The sequence below is a fragment of the Helianthus annuus genome, chromosome 5, assembly GCF_002127325.2.
Source record: "Helianthus annuus cultivar XRQ/B chromosome 5, HanXRQr2.0-SUNRISE, whole genome shotgun sequence".
NCBI lineage: Eukaryota > Viridiplantae > Streptophyta > Magnoliopsida > Asterales > Asteraceae > Helianthus > Helianthus annuus.
In genome coordinates, this window is record NC_035437.2 from 2,537,275 (window position 1) to 2,558,339 (window position 21,065).

Consider the following 21,065-nt stretch of genomic DNA (forward strand, 5'->3'; position numbering starts at 1 on the left):
ATTATGAAAGATGTAACTTAATTCAATTATTAAAATAATTATTTGTTTAAATGCGATGTACACATGTGTATTTTGATTTTGCCTTCTTTTTAATGCGATGTACACATGTGTATATCATCTGTTTTTGTGATATCTCAGAATTTTTTTTTGTATTGAATGCTGATGTACACCTGTGAATTACTTTACACATATGTACGATGCTGAGTACACATGTGTACTGTTCTTTTTATATCCAAGTACACATGTACATGCCGTTGAAATATGGAGGTTGCGTGGATCTTAAAAAACAAAATTTGAATTTTGGTGATAAAATCTGAAATAAAAATTAAAATTGAAATCTGGTGATTTGTTGTTTGTTTTGATAATTATCTTATTAATAAATAAACATAATGTGGATAATGAATTTAAATTAGGAAAGATGTAACTTAATTCAATTATTAAAATAATGATTTAAATTTAATTTTTTATGTAATTACAATTCTACCCTTAACAACTAAAAAGGAAATCAAAGGTCCATATCTGTTCACGCAGTTCACTCTTGGAAGGTTGTTCAAGCTGGAACCCTACCCTATATATATATATATATAGGGGATGGTTCAAATGAAAACCACTTTTAACGCGAAAACTCGAAAACTAACTAAAAAAAGCCTAAAAACACACAAATTTTTTTTTTTAATAAAAATCGCTAGTTTTTATATATAAAAAAAAATTTTTCAAAAAAAAAAAATTTTTGTGTAGTGCACATGTGTAATAATACACATGTGTAGTACACATACATATGTGCAGTATTACACATGTGTACTACACAAAAAAACTTTTTTTTTTTTTTGAAATTTTTTTTATATTAAAAAACCTGCGAAATTTGGATTGCAAAAAAAAAATTAAAAAAAAAATTTTTGTATGTTTTTTTGGCTTTTTTTAATTAGTTTTCAAGTTTTCGCGTTAACTAGTGGTTTTCATTTGAACCTTCCCCTATATATATATATATATATATAATATTCTTTAATGGAGTTTGTGGATATTTGTACATTATAAAAAAAAAGTGAGGATTTTTGAGGGAATTTTGCAAATCTGATGTGGCTTTGAGGTGCCAATGGATCAAGTATTACCTAGGACATAGATGGATATGAACCTTGCGTGTGATCGCTGGCGGATCTTTTCATGGGCCGGGGGGAGGGGGGGGGGGGTTCTGCTTCGTAGTGCTAAATTTATCAAAAATTTTCGAAACTTTTTTGTAGTGTAAAATACTGGATTTTGAGAGTCCAGCTCCCCTAATTTTACTAAAACTGAGTTCAAGATCAATGCAATTAATGGCAGTAACGATGAGAAAAGGATAACGTTACACGTGTTTCCCACTTCTGAATTTGAACTGGACCGGGGTGAACTTGCGTGATTGTTTTCATTTTTTTAAAAGTAAGGGACAATATAGCTTTTTTTTTTTTTTTTTCTGTTAAACAGTCAATGTATTATGAAAACAAAGTATCACATGTGTTTTATTAGCTTTTATTATTAGTCTTTGTACTGTGAAACGATACATTTTTTCACTATAAATTGCTTCTAGACCATAGCCAGCACTCGCCACTTATTGAACAGCTTTGGTTTTCTCCAAAAAAATGGCATGCAATTACACAACTCTCTCTCTCCCCTGTGTTGGGAAGGTCGTGCCAGCTGTTGAGCCACCGACTCTCAACACAAACCTAAAGTACACAAGTAAATCTTGCACAAAGACATTAAGTACTGTTTCGAGAGTAGAAGTTCCTAATATTGTCGGAAAGTTCGGAAACTTTGGAGGAAAGTTTGTAGCCGAAGTTCTGATAACCCCGTTAGCAGAACTTGAGTACGAGTTCAATTCCGTTTTGCTTGATGATGAGTTTAAGGTAGATTAGAAAATCTTTTATCATGTATGTTATGCACCGCAAATCAGTTAGTTAATTAATATAATGTTATTTATTTTTTCCTTACGTGGGTGGGAGTTGGCTACAAAGTATATTTTCCTACAAAGTGTAAAAAGTCATAAAATATCATAATGTCAACCATAAAACACACTCAAAACCCACATATAACAATTGAAGATTACTAAAACGTCATATTTGTAGGTTTGTTGTGTTTTGGATGATAAGACTTTGATTATCGAACGGCTAATATTAGTGTGTTTTGTGTTGATTATCATGTTGTGTTTTATATTCATAGTTCTACAATGGTGTGTTTGAAGTTTTAATGGACTTTTAGGGTTTGGATATTATGTTTTAGTGATCTTCATTATGTTATTTGTGGGTTTTGAGTGTGTTTTATGACTGAAATTGTGGTGTTTTATAACTTTATACACTTTGTAGGAAAAATAGACTTTGTAGCCGAACTTCACCCTTCCTTACGTTATATCAAAGATTTCTTGATCCTAAAGTATGAACATATGTAGATGGAGGTAGAAACTGCACTGAGGGACTATGTAGGACGTGAAACGCCTCTTTACCATGCCCAAAAGCTTACAGATAACTACAAGAACATCAATGGAAGAGGGCCTGAAATATATATTAAGAGAGAGGATCTAAGTCATGGAGGATCATACAAGATGAACAATGTTGTTTCACAAGCGATTTTGGCAAAACGGATGGGCCGAAAGAGTATTATAACAGTGACAAGTACCGGCCACCATGGTGTTGCAGTAGCTGCTGTGTGTGCTAAGTTATCTCTAGATTGTACTGTTTTCGTTGGAACCAAAGATATACTAAGAAAACCTTCAAATGTGCAACTAATGGAGTTGCTTGGAGCCAAGGTAATTTCGTTTTCTCTGAGCCAAAGTTAGCTAGTATTTATCAAAATTTGATATATTTGAGTCATTTAACAAATTAGCGAATTACATGGATAGAATCTAAGAGTATAAAAAAATACTGTATCTGATAAGGAGAAAGGTAAATGGAACTTCTTAAAAAGTAAGATATAAGTTGAAAAGCATGGAAAATCAATTCCGAACCTTAATGCAATTTCAATCTAAATATAACTTTCTTCAAATCTGAGTATTAAAATTTGTGGTGGAAAAGTTTATAAAAATTTCACTTGTATTTCTAAATGAGAATTGAACAACAAATCTCTATTTAATACTTTAGCCTTTATTTATTTATTTATTTATTTATTTATTTTTTGTTTCAGTGTGAAGTAAATATATCCTACTTTGGGAAATTCTGTTTTTGGAATAACAAATGAAGAAACTAACTATTGACTATTTGTGTTATAGGTTAAGCCTGTTGATGGAGGTTTCCAGGCAGCAGCTTCAGAATCAACTAGGGAATGGATAGAAAAGCTACAAACTGGCTATTACTTAGCTGGAACGGCTGTGGGCCCGCACCCAATCCCGACCATGGTCCGTGAATTCAATTCTGTGAATGGAAAAGAAACAAGGAAGCAAGCAATGGAGAAGTGGGGTGGGACTCCAGATATTTTGATAGCCTGTGTGGGGACTGGTTGCAATGCATTAGGTCTCTTTCATGAATTTATAAGTGACAAAAACGTACGGATGATTGGTGTTGAGGGTGGTGGAGTAGGAGGTAACACCGGTGAGTTACATTCGGCTAGTCTTGTAAGAGGTGAAGTTGGTGTTTATCATGGAGCCATGTGTTATTTGCTACAAGATGGAGATGGCCAAATCACAAAAACACAATCGGTTGCTAGTGGGTGAGTATTACTGATTTTTTACATTTTCAACCAAAATAAAATTTGTTAAGTCTTATTAGATCCTAAATGATAAATTTATTTCTTTTGAAGATTGGAGTTTCCAGGTGTAAGCCCAGAGCTAAGTTTTCTAAAAGATGCTGGCAGAATTGAGTGTTATACAGTTAATGATGAAGAAGCTCTTGACGGTAAGCATAGTCAGGGCCGGCTCAACCTATTTTGAGGCCCAAACTGAAATAAGAATTGGGCCCATTCTAAATATTAACGCTTTTAAGTGACCAAATACATACTTATGATTTTGATTTGACATAGAAATATGAAGCAATCAACTTCAAAAATTATTGAAACCCTAAACATATAGTCAACTAACACAATTAAACAAACATGAGCATATATGAACAATTGATGAGGATAGGTGGATTATTCATGAGCACATATAGGAAGCAATTAAGAAAACAAACAAAAGTAAGGAGTGATGAAGAATGGTAATGGAAGTTTGGAAACATTAAAATATGGGGGGTAATACAAAGTTATTATGTTTGAAAGATGATATGAAAAAAATAGTTTTAAACAAAACCATCCTAATAGAATTCATAATTATTTCATCCTCAACAAAGCCCTGATTCTACGCTCAAAATTTGATTTTTTTGGGCCTGGCCTGGTCAGTTAAAAAAGGTTAAAAAACAGTTCCTTGTATTCGAACTAGAGTTTCCACTTAGACGGATTTGATTTCTTGACACTAAGCTACAACAGCACTAGCTACAACAGCACTGTTCAGCTTTATCATCAATTTAGATATTAATATTCACATTATAATTATATATAATTTTGTTTAATCAGAGGCATCAAAATTTTGAGGATCCAAAGCCTTTGCTTCACTACTTGGAGCAGGCCTGAGCATAGCCATATATAACAAACACAAATACATATAATTACCCTGTTTGTTCATATAATTAAACTAGACGTCAAGTAAAGAAAATGTATTTTTTTATTAACACCAAATACATTTAAAACTTTTGATGAAACTAGTTTATTTCGTCGTGCGTTGCGGCGAAACCGAGCAAATGTTAATGTAAAACAAACATGATTTGAAAATAAAGCATGTCGTTTAGAAAGCTAAACCATTAGAACGATTTAGTTTATTATCGTACTATTTTATGATACCAAATAAATACTTTATTATTAGTACAATTTTGTTTTTAACAAAATTTATAACGGAATGTCCGGGAAAAAATCAATCATAACTACGTACTTAAGTTTTAAGAAAAAGTTATAAACGTATAATATTAAAGAAGTATCAAATTAATCGATAATATATGTTCTAAAAAAGAAAAGAGAATTATTAAAAAAACGGAAAAGATAACCCAAAGAAAATCAACCAAAAAAGTTGTTTGGTAACGATGTTGTTCGTATGAAACCCGTGGTCAGAGAGATGAGCAAATTGTTCTAAGTACCGATACCAAATTTGCGGAACCAAAAGATCTTAAGTACCAATTCGGTACCGACTTTTGGCGTTCCTGGTACCGGTTTGCTATCGTTTTTTACCTTCATATACCGGTACCGAAACCGGTATTTTCGGTATCAGTACCGATTCTGTACCGGTTGGCACCGACCTCATCCCTACCCCTGAAACCAAAAAAAATAGAAAAAATTAAAAGTTGAAGAAAATCAACAAAAAAAAAGTTGTACGATACCGTTGTTGGTACGATAACCGTGATTAGGGATGAGCAAATGGTACCGGATAGCAGCACTAAATTTCCCGAAACAAAAGATTTACAATATCAATTCGGCACCAACTTTTGACGTTTTCTGTATTAGGGTCGGTTCTTACCTTCATGTACTGATACCGAACAGGACCGTACCGGTATTTTCGAAACCAGTACTGATTCAATACCGGTTGACACTAAGCTTATCCCAACCCCTGATATTAAAAAAAGGATTAAAGTTAAAAAGTAAATAAAATAACTATTAGTATATTATAATACTAAAATAATAAAAGTATTAAAAAACTATATATTCTTATAATATTAAAATCACTATTCATTTCAATTCCTTTAGTAATATATAGTAATAATATATAGTAATATCATAGCATCATCATATCTTTAAGAGTAAATTACAAAAATCGTTCTTTATGTGGTCACTTATTGCAAACTGTGTTTTTTGTTTTCAATAATTACAGAAAACATACTCATGTTGTTTGCAAACCCTTGCAAGTTATGTCATTTAGTCCTAACTCAGTTAATTTTGGTGATTAAATCTGACCAAGTGGACCCCACATGAGTGTATTTTTATGGTTAAATCTGATAAAATGGAACCCACATGAGAGTAAAATAACCAAAATACCCTCATGTGGGGTCCATTTGGTAAGATTTAACCACAAAAAAATAACTGAGTTAGAGCTAAAGGACATAACTTACAAGGGTTTGCAAACATCGAGTACGTTTTCTGTAATTACTGAAAACAAATGACACAGTTTGTAATAAGTGAAATAAATAAAGGACGATTTTTATAATTTACTCTATCTTTAATGAAAGAAAACCTCATGGTGAGCACAAAATCTTTATCACTCGAAAATTAAATGCACTTTATCCAAAATGATTTTTTATTTCCATTTGAAATGGTGTTGACAACCAGTCGACTCGGTTATGGATACCATAGTTATCACCATTATCAACCCTTAGTGACGATTTATTTATAGTTACTAATGAGGCTGTTAGTGACTCATATGCTACCACAAATTAGGGTTCCATCACTTACGTAGATTTCATGATACTATTTTTTTGTATTGATCGAATGCAGCATACAAAAGACTATGTCGTCTTGAAGGGATAGTTCCTGCATTGGAGGCGTCTCATGCCTTGGCATATCTTGAAAAGCTTTGCCCAACGCTACCTAATGGGGCGAAAGTTGTAGTTAACTGTAGCGGTAGCGGGTACAACGATGCCACTACAGTCCTCAAAAGTTTTCAAATGGATGAAATTTAATATATATGTGTTAGAAAGTGAATAGCAGAATTAGATCACTACTAAAACCAATGCTATTGTAACTTACTAAGTTAGAAGTCAAAGATAAAAGTCAATTGTGGTTTAGAAACAAGATTTATCATCCAATAGTTATGTTAGTTAGGTAGTTACAAAAGCGGTTATTTAACCGTCAAGTCTGTGGAATAGATACCCTCATATGTACCCATATTAATTGTGAAATGTATATATAGTGTGCTTTTGTGTGTATTTGGTTGTCTCCCCATCCTTGTTTCACCGAGTCCCTGAACATTTATGTGCATACTCCATGTTTGTTCATCCAAAAACATAATCAAATTGATCCTAAATATTAATCGATGCTGGGCATCACGTGGTATAAGCGTTGGTTGAAAAGGATCAAATCAAAAGTAGTCATATGTCACTATAAGAAGAAAACAAAGAATAGAGCATCCAAAGAAAATCTTAGAATAGCGTTCCTCAATTTCGGAAGAAGGCCAAGATGAAATCGAAACGAAAGTTAGCATCAATTCAATGTAGGCAGGGCGCCAAGAAACATCGAAAAACAATCCCAATGTAAAAGATTTTAAATTTTGAATTAAAGTGTTTAGTATCATGTTTGTTTGTTTATTTAATTAGTTATTAGTTTTCGTATTAGATTATGTATGATTGTTCAAGTGTCTGGTAAAAATATCGGTTCATGAAATTAGTTTATTTTCCCGAATTTTGCTAATAAGAAAGAGTTCGAGACCGGGTGTCTCCAAAATCCAAATCCAAGCGTTCGTGTTTTCTTTGATCCAATTAGTTCCAACATTGGCTACTGTTTAAGTACGTTACTGACGAGGTATGACTCGGATCGGCTAACCCGACCCGGTCATTAACTATTATTTTATTATAAATATTTTACACATGTTTATTTTAGAATGTTTCATTTTGCATTGATAAATCACGTAACTAAATCTCTAAACTTTTGGGAATATCATGCAAATCCCTAACTTATCGGAGCCCATCCTAAATTAGGGGAAACCCTAATGGTAAACAATAAATAGAGGTAAACATCAAACTAAGGTATGAATTATCTTGTTCTCGTTTACTCTCTCTCTCTCTACTCATACTTTCTTTCTCCCAAACCGAGACTTATTCTCACGCCAGAGGGTGGTTACAGGAATAAACCCATTCCTGTAACGAGTCCTAAAGGTGTTTGGTTTTGCAGTTAGCGAGTTGAAGTCCTAGCCGGAGCTTACCCATAATTCTTCGGTTACCAAGAGTTTTTGTAAGCTTATAACCTTTTTCTATGCATGTATGGAGACATGAAAGCAATATATGATTTAGATAAAACCATTCGTTCAAAAAAAAGATAACAATCATGTATTTCTTCCCAAGATAAACCGAGCCAAGAATGGCTAAACCTCCAACAAAAAAAAAAAAAAAAAAAAAAAAAAAAAAAAAAAAAAACTACAAAGGCAAAAAGAGTTGTTGCCAGTAGCTTCAAGCAGGCTACCAATTTAAGTTTTGTTCAAAACGCATAAACCTGAAAATCCCTAACGAAATCTTATAGCAAAACCAAGTATTTGAAAGTCTAAACTAGAATTCACTAGACAGGATCGATGTTTACTCTAAAATCTTCAAGATGGTCAAAGTCAATACCCGAACCTATAAACCATGAAACAGTGAAAATGGTTTCCTGATGTTGCATCAGACACCATCCTCAGATGCCTAGATTCATCCAAGGTGCGTTCTTGACTTCTTCAATCTGTTAAAAAAGATAAAGAGAAATCATCGCCTGCATAGATCTTTTCGCCTCTTCCATTCACGGCACTGCAACATACACAACACATAAATATCAGAACACATTGTGTGAACCACAATTGACAATAACAAGAACTGATGGAGCCAGATAGGGGCTAGAGGCTGCATTCCACTTTTTGTTTAGAATAGAACAATATAAAGTTTCTCATGACCTTTCTATTGATAACCTCTTTCTGCTCATCAGCGAGAATGAAGAGTTTGTCCTATAATTATCAAAATCTAATCAGGTGAGGTCGATAACACGTAGATAACAAACCATATATACTACGTTAACCACTGCTGACAATTAGTGGTGATGGAGCTAATACAGCGGCAAGAAGGTGCAGTTATCCCTTCTGCTAATTATAGTTACTAGAGGTGCTCGCATTTATTGGTATAGAATAATATAAATTTATCACCTTTTTAAATAATCAGTGAGGTTAACAAACACAAAATTAGAAATGCATGATAGCTTTAAAATAGAAAGTTTTCAGGTGAGGTAGTTGAATGCCTTACCATTTAAATTGCCCATAGTATTCCTCATGGATTGTTAGAAGCTACTGCACATTTGATCCTTTCAACTGTGCACTTAATTAGGGTATTAACTGTTGCTACTGATCCTAGTGATATTTTGGCAGTGGGAACTGAATCAACTAAAATTTGGAATGCAACCGTTATTAGTGATCCGCCAGTTCCAACCTCAAGAACTCCACCTTCATACTGTCCAGGTCCATCAGGAAGTATGGCAAAACCAGATGGTAGCAACGCAACATAATCTGGATCACCCCCACTTAATACAACATTCATAGATGCAATATCTACAGGTGCGTATATAACATAAGATCCTGTAGGATCACTTGAACTCTCTTGTAGTATAAGCATGTTGCTCTGGCTTGAATTTGCGCTCTACAGCATAAACAAGTTGAAAGTTAAATGAGGATCACTAATTGTGTTTTGTTTAATTTTAGAACTTACATTAACTCGCAAAAGGGAAACACAATTTCCTGGATCACGACCATTGGCAATGTGCGCCATTTCTTGAACCAGTCCACAATTTGAAAGAATGTCCCACTGGACATAGGACATACATGCAACCAATGAGTTAAACTTAGTATTCTTGTTATGTATATGGTTTTTCAAGGGATCTATTAAACAAAAATGGATTACCTCACTCCTAGAGTTCTCATCGCGAAGAAATTCGAAAACCTGTTTTGGTGGAATTGGTAACCAAAATGAAGTTGCCGCACTTAGCACGATACCAGGAGGTCTGCCTGGATCATCCATACTCTTTCTGGTCATTACCCGCACATCATCTGGTCCACTACCAGATAAAGCCGTCCATGTGTGGGCAGTTGAAGCACCAACCCCGCTACAGAAGCTCAAAACCATTCTCTCAGCTAACTTCATCATACTCTTTCTCCCTTCAGGAGTGGTTATAACTATCAAATGAATGAACAGAATTATTTATTTTATCAAATTAAGAATTTAGAAAAGCGATTTCTTCAATTTGGAAATAATACTATAACAGAATGTGAACAAGTTCAAATATACTTGCCTCCTACATCTCCTGCTGGAATATTGCTAGCCATTGCACTTGCAAATCTTTCACATTGCCTCTCTAAAGTTGCTACCCATCTTTTTGCACCAAATGCTAAACCAGAGCTTACTAGCACCTTGTAAATATCATGAACGGGCCCGTCATCAACTTCAATATGTTCAACCCATGTCACCTAGAAATAGAAATAAAACACGAATTCAGGAAATTCATTTACTTCCACCTTTGCATTTATTACATCATAAAAGTTAATAAAGAGTTTTTTGTGAAGCTAGAAGAATTTATACCTTTGAGTACCCATTGGGCAGCTCTTGAATCAAACAACCCGAAGGCCTTCTTCTACATCTTGATATCAATGATGATCGCAAATTATCCAAGGATACATCAACCACAACCCACGTTCCATCATCTTGTTGTTTACAATACCGAACGAAATAGTTCTCTCGTGTTGGGACGAGTGGTGAAGGAACTTGGTACTCAGCTGTCATCTGGAAAGATCATCATTTTTAGATAACAAAATAGATTCAATCGGATTTGGGTTCTAAAAGTTAATGTATCACTCAACACATGACTTTAAATGACTGGTCCCCTTACCACTTGCATAGCTCCATTGTAATTGCCAGCCACCCCAGTTGAAAGTACTTCTAGAGTCATTGCTCTGGAAACAATGCCACAAAAGACATTTGACCATTGATTCTGAAAATAAAAAAAAAATTGTTAGTTTATTTAGTTCGAAATTCAAAAGGAAGTTGACAAAAAAATTGTTTATTCAGTAAGCACATACCACATCCATTAGAATTTCCACAAGAGTCCTATGATTCATGATGACAACCTTGGATTCCCTTGAAGCTTCGGATTTCAGTCCCATTGGTTTCGGTCCAATGCCTCTAGGAAATGACCGTAGATACTCGTCTTCACTCAAGGTTTCATGAGATGAATTATCTGAGGTTGGAACCCACACGGGTTCACCAACCTGAGCCATTCTGATTAGTTCCTCCATGGCTGTAACAGCAAGCTCAACAATAATAGGTTTCTCAGTCTCAGTAGGGCCAACCATGGACCGTAGAAGGTCACTTGCTCCAAACATCTCTCCCACCATTCCTTGTTGTGAGTTAAGGGAACGAGACGGTCCGTGAGATGAAACATCAGGGTAAGTGAGTGTTGGCTTGCCAACGTACTTGGCAGCAATTCCGGATATCCTGTCAATCTGTCAAAAGGAAAATAAACTTGAAAGTGATTTCAAAAAATTATAGGAGCTATACAAATTGCACTAGTTATGCCAGGAAAATATGTTTACTTATGGTAAAATTTAACACATACTTCCTCTCGTAGACGAACATTTTCAATCCTTAAATGTTGTTCATCAAAAGACATTTCCCCAACAGCAGCTGGTCCACCACAGTTTGGACAAGCAGCATTGCTGAGAGCTTCCTTGAATCGTATGTTCTCTGCTCGGAGTTTTTCATTTTCACTCCTCAGTTGTGTGTTGTCATAGCGTTCGTGTTGAGCCTAATTTAGAAGAAAAATGAAAAAAGGAAAGAAAAAATTGAGAAGTTATAGTTTATTTAATATAACGTCAGTTCTATACAAACCTATATGGAAGTGTACACGTAATTCAATATCAAAGAGGTACATCCCAACTCAAACCAATTTACCATGAGTAGTGGATTGTGTATTTAATTACTCATCACACAAGTAAACAGAAAAATGGGGTTGAGTAGCTAACTAACATAGTGTTATTTGTTGGCCCAGAACCGTTTTGATCAATGAACACATGGATTTTTGTAGCAAACTAGCTACAACTCTTTTATATTTTATTACTAAAATTCAACCCACAATAAACAAATTACATTGATCCCTATTTATACAAGGAAAACATACTAATGCTAACCTAATACGTACTCACACATACCAACCTGATAAATATAAACAATCCCGATAAACCTAAATTCAAACTTTAAAGTTTAAACAATTCTAACTAGAAAACGTAAATACTTTAAACTCTTGAATATATATGTTGTTTTGCAGTTCGGATGGCTCGTTTTCCTAAGAATTAACGCCACTGTCCCTCTTAGTTTTGAACTTGAACGCTTCTCACCTAGGCTAAAGTTGGCTCTATGAAGGTACAGCGGGGTAATCAGAGAAGAAGAAAGCTTTGATGGTAATCCTAATTTCCGATGAATGAAGAATGGTATAGATATATGTGATGCACATGAGATAATACATGAGATTACATGGATCACAAAACAGAAAATATCACTAAGTAAATGAAATTTTAATTTGAATAAACATAATTTAAAATATGGCAAGCCAATTTGGGCTAGCCCACTCAGTAGAGCCATAGGCCTCTTAAAGGGGAGATCTCAAAGTTCAAACATGGGAAACAGGGAATAAATTGGGATTAAGTGTAATAGAGTGGGAGTAACATTTGTTGTTCAAAAAAAAATTAAAATATGGCGGGTTATTTCTCAATATGCCCCCGCAAGATGGACGACCCGGAGAGGAGAGCAATCTAGGATATGAAGTATTGAAACCGTGGTCTGAATAAGGTTTGGTCAAGCATCTGCTAATTGATCGTCACCTGCAATGTGATGAACATGAAGGGACCATCTTGGCCTTTTTCTCTAACAAAATGATAATCCTATGCATTCCGTTTCATTCGTTAGTGGAAACTGGGTTTGCGGAGTAAGAAGTTGCACTTAAGTTATCACAATATATTGTAAGAGTTGTAGTAGATTGAAAACCTAGCTCACTTAATAGGGATTGTAACCATTACATCTCGTGGATGTTGATGCAACGGCTCGAAATTCAGCCTCCGTTGAGCTTCTAGCAAGTGTGCTTTGTCTTTTAGAGCTCCTGGAGAGGAATAGAACCAAGATAAACAATGTATCCCCTAGTGCTTGGGTAATTAGCTTTATCCCCTGCCCAATCGGCATCGGTAAAGGCATGTGGTGTTAGGGGAGAGTTACGACGAATTATGATCCCATCATGTAAGGTGCCATGTAGATATCGCAATAGCCATTTCAAGGCTGTACAACGAATTGAGGTAGGAGCATGCATGAATTAGGATAATTTATTCACCGGGAAGGAGATATCCAGACGTGTAAGGGATAGGTATTGCAAAGCTCCAAGCAAGGTGCGATAATCAGTGTGTGATGTATAAGGTGTGCCACCTTTTAACGTGAGAGGTTTGAAGTTAGCCATCGATGTGGAGATTGGTTTACAGTCACTCATATTGGCTTTTAGAGGGATATCGAGGATGTATTTTCGTTGAGAAAGTAGAATACCATGATTTTGAGGAAACCTCATCACCTAGAAAATAAGAAAGAGAACTAAGGTTTTTTAGAGAGAATTTAGTGGCAAGAAGAGTTGTGAATTTAGTTAAGAGTGTGAGTGAAGGACCATTGACGACGATATCATCAACATAGACAAGAACCAGTATAAGAGAAGAATTAGTGTTGAGAAATAAAAAATAAGTGACTCATATGGGTGATTTAAAACCGATGGAAAGGAGATAAGATTTAATTCATCATACCAGGCACAAGACACTTGACGAAGACCATAGATGGATTTATTTAGTTTGCATACATGGTCAAGAATGAAGGAATTAATGAATATTTTGGTGGTTGAGTCATATAAGACCACAGATGGCTTTATTTAGTTGGCGAAGAGATCATGTGTGGGAGATTACCAGAAAGGGAATCATCGGACATGATCATTGTGAGGAGTGACTGTTCTGTTGGCTTCCATGCCTAAAAAGAGCCATAGATGAATTTATATAAATACAATCAATAGATTAAGGTTTCGATCTGTGTCTTCCATCCTAAGTAGTTGGTGGAAGTAAGTTTCAAGGTTAAGGGAAAGGGAACAACAGTTTGCTCTTTCATGGAATTGTTGATCTCGGAGCTAGCCATTTGATTTTTCGGTAAGGAGGGTATGGATGAAATAGGATAATCAACCGGAGAGGAAGGTGTTGAACCATGCTCTAATACCATGTTAAGGTTCAACTAGTTATCTGAGAAGAAGAAGAAGAAGAAAATTTTGATGGTAATTGTGAAGAAGAAGAAAGTTTTGACGGTGAAAAAGATATATTCGACGTACTTGAGATAATGCAAAAGATTTAAAGGAGCACAAAACAGAAAATATGACTAAGTAAATGCAATCTAAATTTGAATAAACATAATTTAAAATAAGGAAATTGGATTTTAGTAATCTCACCTAGAGGTGATTGGTCAATAATAATCCTACTTTTAAAAACTGTTTCTGCCAATTCCACCTTTCAAAAAGTTTTGTTCACAATGGTCCCTTGTCACCAGTTTCAAACTAATGAGAACTTTTTAAAAGGTGGGCTTCCGGTAGAAATTTTTAAAAGTGGGACTATTATTGGTTAATCACTCTAAGTGGGATTATTAAAATCCAATTTACCATTAAAATATGGTGCGCTATCTCTCGGTAGGCTCATCCTCTTAGGACACTCATGTGTGAGGTGCTTGCGTGCTCCACACTCGTAGCATTTTAGGTTACTTTTGTCTCTATTGAAATTTCCTCGACCTAGTCCTCTTCCACCGCGCCGTGACCTTTGATTTCATACCCAGCATGACCCGTCCATATAGTCTATCACCTTGATCACCACCCCTTTGATCATCTGAACAAGTAGCAGTTTACAACGAATTTTGATCACCACCGTGATCCTCTTTGGATCTACAACGAACTTTAGTTTTTTTTTCTCTATGCCTTCAATTGACTAACAGCTTCTTCAAATGGCATGCATTACCTCGAAGCTACTATCTGCTAGGACTTTCCCTACCTCATCCTACAAGTTTGGTCTAAGGTTCCTAAATTTCGTTACCATTTCATTTTGCTTACCTTTGAACTCATCAATCGTCTCATTCTCTTTCATCTATAACATCTCCTACTCACTTCTAAAGGTTTGTAAGTGATTCTTCTAAACAGAGCCAACCCCTAGGTACCGAACCTGGAGCGCCTCCCACACATCTTTTGCATCCTTGTACCCTGCAACTTAAAGTAAAACATCTTCGGATAGTAAGCGAAAAATCGCTCCTACCACTAGGTCTATAGCTTCTCAAAAACAATGGGCCTCTAGGATTGGATTCCATCATGATCGCCCAGGTTGTGTAATTTGTTGATGTTTGCCTTGGGCATCGTAACAAGACTTCTTTGGATTTCCTCTGGACTAATACGTTTAGTATATTAGACATGTTTGTTCAATTTGCACACCAAATTCATGTCAAAGATTCCCAACCTTTTCAAGAACACAATAAACAAATGAAATTGATCCCTACTGAAACCAATATTAAGCTAAGATACTATAATCATAAAAGACAAAGTTCTTTCAATATAGGATTACTAGACTAAGAGTGCCCATCATTCAAGCTAAATGATATGCCGTGCATGGCATTATAGCCTAGTGGTATCTTGGGGTGGGATAAGGTTTAGGATCATTAAGTCTGGGGTTCGATTCCCACAGGGATGGTTCTATGATCACTATTTAAAGAAAGCCTTTCTTAAGGCTCACATATGAATATATTTTCTCCTTAACAACATGAAAATAAAATGGGGCGTAGTTATATGTAAAATAAAATGGAAAGTAATAGTGTGTGAGTTTCATCGTTCACATGTGATCATGGTTTAAAAAAACGGCCGAGGCGGTCGTACTGAGGCGCGCCTCAGTTCGAAACGGAGGAAAAACGCATATGAGGCGGCGCCTCAGGTTCAGAAATTATACGGACGCCTCAGTTGAGTGAGGCGTAAGTTTCAGATCTGAGGCGGTACGAAAATGGCGAGGCGTAAGTATTATTTTTAGGCGGGATTTTAATGATGGATTAGGGTTTTTAGGCGCCAAAACCATATTTGCGGCAATAAAAACTAGCAGCGCCATTATTTTTTTTGTTTCTTTAAATAGCCTTAGGGTTTTTTATTATAGACATCCAAAAAACAGACGCATCTGGCATTATTCTTCAATCGTGATTCTTCACTACTACAGCTGATATTTCTTTGAATCTTCTTTCAATCTTCAATACAATTATTTCTTTCAATCGTATTCAATCTTCAATACAGGTAAGTTCTCTTCACTGCTTTCTTGATTTTTATTGATTGTGTTAATTGGTCTTGTTATGACTTATGGCTGCTTTTTATTGATTCTTGCTATGGCTGCATCTTTCAATTCTTTTTATTGTTCAAGATACTTGCTTTTGATTGATCTTGTTATGACTTATGACTTATGGCTGTAGCTTGATAATAATGTTTGTTATGCTATTTGAGTTAATTAGAAACTATTTGTGTTTTTTTATGTCAAGTATTTGATGAAATTTGAATCTTTGTTATGTTTTTAACTGCTGATTTGATGAGAAGAGTCATTTTTTGATGTTAAGTATTTATTATTTTATGATATATATTATTTTAATATTTATTTATTAATACCGCCTCAGCCTTACGCCTCGTTCCGCCTCAATACTTACACCTCGTGAGGCGAAGGGAAAACGCCTCAATACTCGTTTCCGTTTTTTTAAACCTTGCATGTGATATAAATAATCAGATACCATAATAAATCACTTGGATCTAATTCACAACCGACTAGGATCATATATTATTACTTCATAAAATATATTTCATCATATAAACTGGTCTTAAATATTCATATTGCAAATATGTATTTTTGTGCAAGTAACCTTCATTTGAGTTCGTTTATTCTGGAACCAAAATTTTATTTGCAATGGCTCCAAGGATAGTCTTCTGCCAAGTTCCTTTCTTTGCTTATCATCTGGATGAGGGCACTCTTTAAAAAACCTACATGGAATATAAACAAATAAAGATCAAGAAAGCTCTAAGGCTAATCACAAACTATTTTTGCTAAAATAAATAACACACTCATTTGATGGATTCAGGGAGGGGCAAGCAGAAGCAGTTACACTGGCACCCTCATATCAGTATTTGTTGGTTGCTAGAATGTTTAAAGATAATACTTTTAAATATATATTTATGTATAAAAAAATAAATTCTGTCCCAACCCAGAAGAAGAATTATTATCAACTGTAATTTTCACCCCTTTTGTAGCTTTCCAGGTTTTGTTACTGCTTACATATGAGCTATCTGTCAAACTAACAAAATAAACTATAAGGCAAAAGGACATTAGCAATTTACGCTTCCATTTCTTGGATTTGATGTTGAGTATGGCGATGGTAACGTTTCTTTTTGTTGGGATGTTGATTCGAATCCTGATCGTTGCCTGAAGGAGCTTCCATGATATCTGTCCCTGATTTGCTATCGTGATCATCATCTCTAAGCATATCAAGGTTATTTTCTGTGTTTGTATGTCTCATATCAACAAGATGATGATGAAGATTTTCAAACATATTTGGCTGAAACATGTCTCCCTTTTCAAGACTGATCCTGATACAAAGGGTTAAACATCAAATTGATTATACAAATTCAACTTATAGCGAAATAAGAATTGTTGCTGATCGCATTCATTGTCAGATAAAAGAAATAATAGTTATTTAAACATAAATAAAGAATAGAGACGAGTATAAGGTTATAAATATTAACTAAAAATTTGTGCAACTAATAAAAATAAATAAATAAATAAAACACAAACGGCATAGACGTATTTTATTTATTGGGGTCTCTCTATTCTTTGAACAAAAGCCAAACTTTTAGTGCCTTGTTAATCTTTTGAACATTTATGAAGAAATATCAATTTCGTGAGGCATACTTCTTAATTTGGTCATGGATTTTCTTATTAGTACATTAAGTAATGGTTGATTTAATACAAATATCATGACAAAAGAAAATTTGAAATAAAAATTTCTAACACATGTTAAGGACATTATAACAAATCCATACAGTATTCTTCCCACCTGTCTATACTTTTAAGTACTCTATGCAAAGACCAAATCTGAGAAATTTAGCCCCAATTTAGTAGAAAAAAGCTGTTAAAAGAAAAAACCTTTTTTATTTTATTTCACACACTGACCAGTTTCTCCTTCAAACAAAGCACATTGATAGTAAAAAAAAACCTAAAAAAGGATGTGCTTTTGTAACCAACTTATAACAAATGAAAGCGAAGAAGATGGCAAAGGAACTTACTGTGTTTTTTTTATTTGTCAAAGCTTAAGAATGAAATATTAGGACTTCCAGGTTGAATGCCAACGGAAAACCACTTTCAAGAGAGCAAAAACAGTGGTTTTCAGGCGGTATCTGAGTGATGATCGCCTAATTTATTGTAAACAATTCTTAGAGAGAGAAGAAGAGGAAGAAAAGGAAGAGGTTGGAGAATTGAAGAGATGACAGCCAAAGAAAGAGAAGTTAATGCAGAGGGTATCGAGAGGATATGCAATTGCATTTATGATGGATTGAAGCTTTTATTGCTTTAAGAGAGAGAGAGAGAGGAGAGAGATTAATATCTTTTTAAACGATAAATAATCTTTCATGTTTATTTCTAAAGACACTTGAAGTTATAACTTATGAATCGTAAAGGCAGTGTCGATTGATGCAATTGGGGAAAGTCAACCTCGTGAGAATGAAGAGATCTAATGGGTTAGCATCATATCACACGTGGGCTATAAGTTGTAAGACCACATGGTGTAGCAGCGTGGAAGAGGCGTGGAGGCCTCAATCACGCCGCTACACGGCCTCTTCCACGCTGCTACACCGCCCTTTCTCTGGCGTGGAGGGGCTTTGGCATGTGACGTGGAGGTGGGTTAATGTTTTACTTTTTAAATATAAACTAACTATAAAAAGTGTATGCGACGTGTCACACCACGTCACTCTTCCACGCCTGATCCCACCCGCACTTTTTGACATCATGCCACCCTTTTGACAAACGCTAATGTGGCTGCCATGTGGCACTTTATGTCCCTCCCATACCGTATAGTCTAAAGAGGAGAAAGGTGTAAAAGAAGTGTTGCTATGGAAATAGCCATGCGTGTATGAATGGTTTCATATTTCACATAGGTGTATTATGGAGAGATGAAATGTGCTTGCGTGAGTAATAAAATTTTGAAAAAAGAAGTGATGAGATGAAGCTAAATAATTGGTAATATATAATATAACTAAGAAAATAAATTAACCCTGTATCTACATTACACTTGTGTAGATCACCACATGTTGGCCTCCATCGCGCCCCTTAAACACCCTACAACACATGCCCCTATAAGAGTACATGAAATGGGTTCGGGATGTGATGAATGAGATGGTATAGTCGACCGTACCGATGAACACCCCCCCCCCACCCATCAGTTCCAAAGTTTTTTTTATCCGGATTGGTATTGTAATCTCGACGACCCCAAACTTCCAATGGTATATATTGGAATAAACTGCGTTTTTACCCCCTGTGTTTAGGGGCACTGACACCCTAACCCCCTATTTTCAAATAGAGTGGAATTCAAGGATTGTCATTTATCTTTATACCCATTTTCAGGCGCTATCATTTATGTTCAAAATTGATGAGTTTTGTGCTTTATGTTTTAAAATCCATCACATTTTGTCCTTTAGGCATAACCCAGTTCGTTTTTTCAGTTAAATGTGACCATGTGTAGGTCACGTGAGGGTAGATATGTCATTTAATGTTTCTCCCTGAACATTTCCCTCAATATTAAATAAACCCAACCCTAGTTTACAGACTTCCCCAAATTGAGATCAGCCTTCCCACCCAAAACCCTAGTCATGATCTCATCTTGAAGGAATACTTCCTCCATCTTCAACCGAATAAACTGAACGCAAACAATAAACTAATTAAAGTTTAATGAATAATGACTGATGGACTTGATTTAATTATACTTCAAGTTCTTATGAGATGAAGAAAGTACCAGTGGAGAGTTTTGAAAGATTTTGTGACAACTCGAGTTTCCAAGATTTCATCTTCGCATTTACTGCACGTTAATCGTTTAGGTGATTTGTTTACACGACTTGTTTATTTCACAACTGTATACGTTTGTAGTATGTTAAAACGTATCGTGATTGGTATGTTATATATGGTGTGTATTATGTGTGTATTTGTATACATATTTTGTATTAGTATCATGGTTGTATAATTAAAAAAAAAAAACAAAATGAGATCTGTTAGGCCCAAACCCTTGTTTCTATTAACATGACAACCGGCCCAAATCCCTTGTCCCTATATTTTCATATTACGTAAGTGACTAGGAAGGATAGTAGATCATATCAAACCCTACCTTTTCATTTAGGGTGCGACTGCAGTAACAAGACCCCCCCCCTTCTACTTGTGATTGCATCTCGATTAATTGGGTCTTCGGTTAGTGATTCTTGCTTATGATTTCATATTTGTATGATGTGTTGCTAATGTGATGATTGTAATTATAAACGAATCAAGTTTCTTTATGATAAAGTCACGATCTTAAAATATGATTAAGTACATGATGAGAAAGTGTGATGTTGTTCGAGTTAGGATGTGTTGATCAGTAGTAATGATATGACTATTGATTGTATGTATTGAATCCATAGCGATTGATTGATGTAGATTGGATGGCTTTGATGATTTTTGTTAACTAGTAAATGAATGTTGGTAGATAACTGTTGCGTTATCGGTCAAGTATAATCGAATACATGTGGCCATGTGTAGATCTAACCAAAGCATGAAGTCATCCTATTAGTTGTCACTAGTTTTGCAGGTATGGCAAATGTGAAGTGGTGGTTTATTTATGAAATCGAGACTTGTGGGAAGGTAACAGTCAATTTTTGACTAAAATATATGTTGAATCAAATGTACAGCCATTATATAATTTGGTCCAATAGTATCATAGAAGCAATAACATATGTCGGCCATTCTTGGGTGTTTTGATAAGGTATTTATTTGAATATTAGATGAGTTGGGCGGCTGATTACATGTGTGCGTAACTTGGTCGGCTAAATATATGTGTGATTAGGAAATTAATTTTCAATCCATGAACTTGTTGATTGGTGGGATTGGGCGGTCAACCGAAAGCCCTTGGCTGTGGGCTTCGGCCCAATGAAGCTAAGGAACCGGATCAAAAGAGTGGCGGCTAACTTGCATGTGAACATCTCATCGGCTAGTATTTTTGCGGTCCAATGAGGGT

The 21,065-nt window shown here is 35.2% G+C and overlaps 2 protein-coding genes across 4 annotated transcripts; one reads left to right on the top strand and one right to left on the bottom strand.

Annotated features, from left to right (window-relative positions):
- The first annotated feature begins 1,430 nt into the window (after nt 1-1,430).
- LOC110939663 (tryptophan synthase beta chain 1) lies at nt 1,431-6,899 on the top strand. Its single transcript, XM_022181239.2, has 5 exons — nt 1,431-1,877; nt 2,417-2,773; nt 3,233-3,669; nt 3,760-3,854; nt 6,469-6,899. The coding sequence occupies exons 1-5, from the start codon at nt 1,614-1,616 to the stop codon at nt 6,651-6,653; spliced, it is 1,338 nt and encodes a 445-aa protein (XP_022036931.1). The 5' UTR covers nt 1,431-1,613; the 3' UTR covers nt 6,654-6,899.
- Nucleotides 6,900-8,109: 1,210 nt separating this feature from the next.
- Nucleotides 8,110-18,315, bottom strand: LOC110939662 (homeobox-leucine zipper protein MERISTEM L1). Of its 3 annotated transcripts, XR_002592357.2 has the most exons (13): nt 18,097-18,315; nt 17,152-17,400; nt 16,680-16,797; nt 11,311-11,499; nt 10,775-11,197; nt 10,585-10,686; nt 10,278-10,478; nt 9,991-10,165; nt 9,603-9,874; nt 9,411-9,506; nt 8,952-9,341; nt 8,609-8,659; nt 8,110-8,465 (listed from the first exon to the last, which is right to left on the bottom strand). XR_002592357.2 is itself a non-coding variant. In XM_022181237.2 (12 exons), exons 2-11 carry the CDS (start codon nt 17,376-17,378, stop codon nt 8,976-8,978), a joined length of 2,169 nt encoding a protein of 722 aa, XP_022036929.1. In that variant the 5' UTR covers nt 17,379-17,400; nt 18,097-18,315; the 3' UTR covers nt 8,110-8,465; nt 8,964-8,975. The 3 variants fall into 3 exon arrangements, 2 of the variants coding, with proteins under 2 accessions (XP_022036929.1, XP_022036928.1); XM_022181237.2 differs by lacking the exon at nt 8,609-8,659 and having other exon boundaries at nt 8,964-9,341; XM_022181236.2 differs by lacking the exon at nt 8,609-8,659.
- Nucleotides 18,316-21,065: the final 2,750 nt, after the last annotated feature.

Coding starts and splice junctions, on each gene's coding strand:
- LOC110939662 (XM_022181237.2), bottom strand. CDS start 17,378: ATGTTTCAGCCAAATATGTTTGAAAATCTTCATCATCATCTTGTTGAT. Junction 11,500..16,679: donor ATAAACGAACTCAAATGAAG/GTTACTTGCACA, acceptor CTTCTAAATTAG/GCTCAACACGAACGCTATGA. Junction 10,687..10,774: donor TGGAAATTCTAATGGATGTG/GTATGTGCTTAC, acceptor TTTTATTTTCAG/AATCAATGGTCAAATGTCTT.
- LOC110939663 (XM_022181239.2), top strand. CDS start 1,614: ATGGCATGCAATTACACAACTCTCTCTCTCCCCTGTGTTGGGAAGGTC. Junction 2,774..3,232: donor TGGAGTTGCTTGGAGCCAAG/GTAATTTCGTTT, acceptor TTTGTGTTATAG/GTTAAGCCTGTTGATGGAGG. Junction 3,855..6,468: donor TGATGAAGAAGCTCTTGACG/GTAAGCATAGTC, acceptor GATCGAATGCAG/CATACAAAAGACTATGTCGT.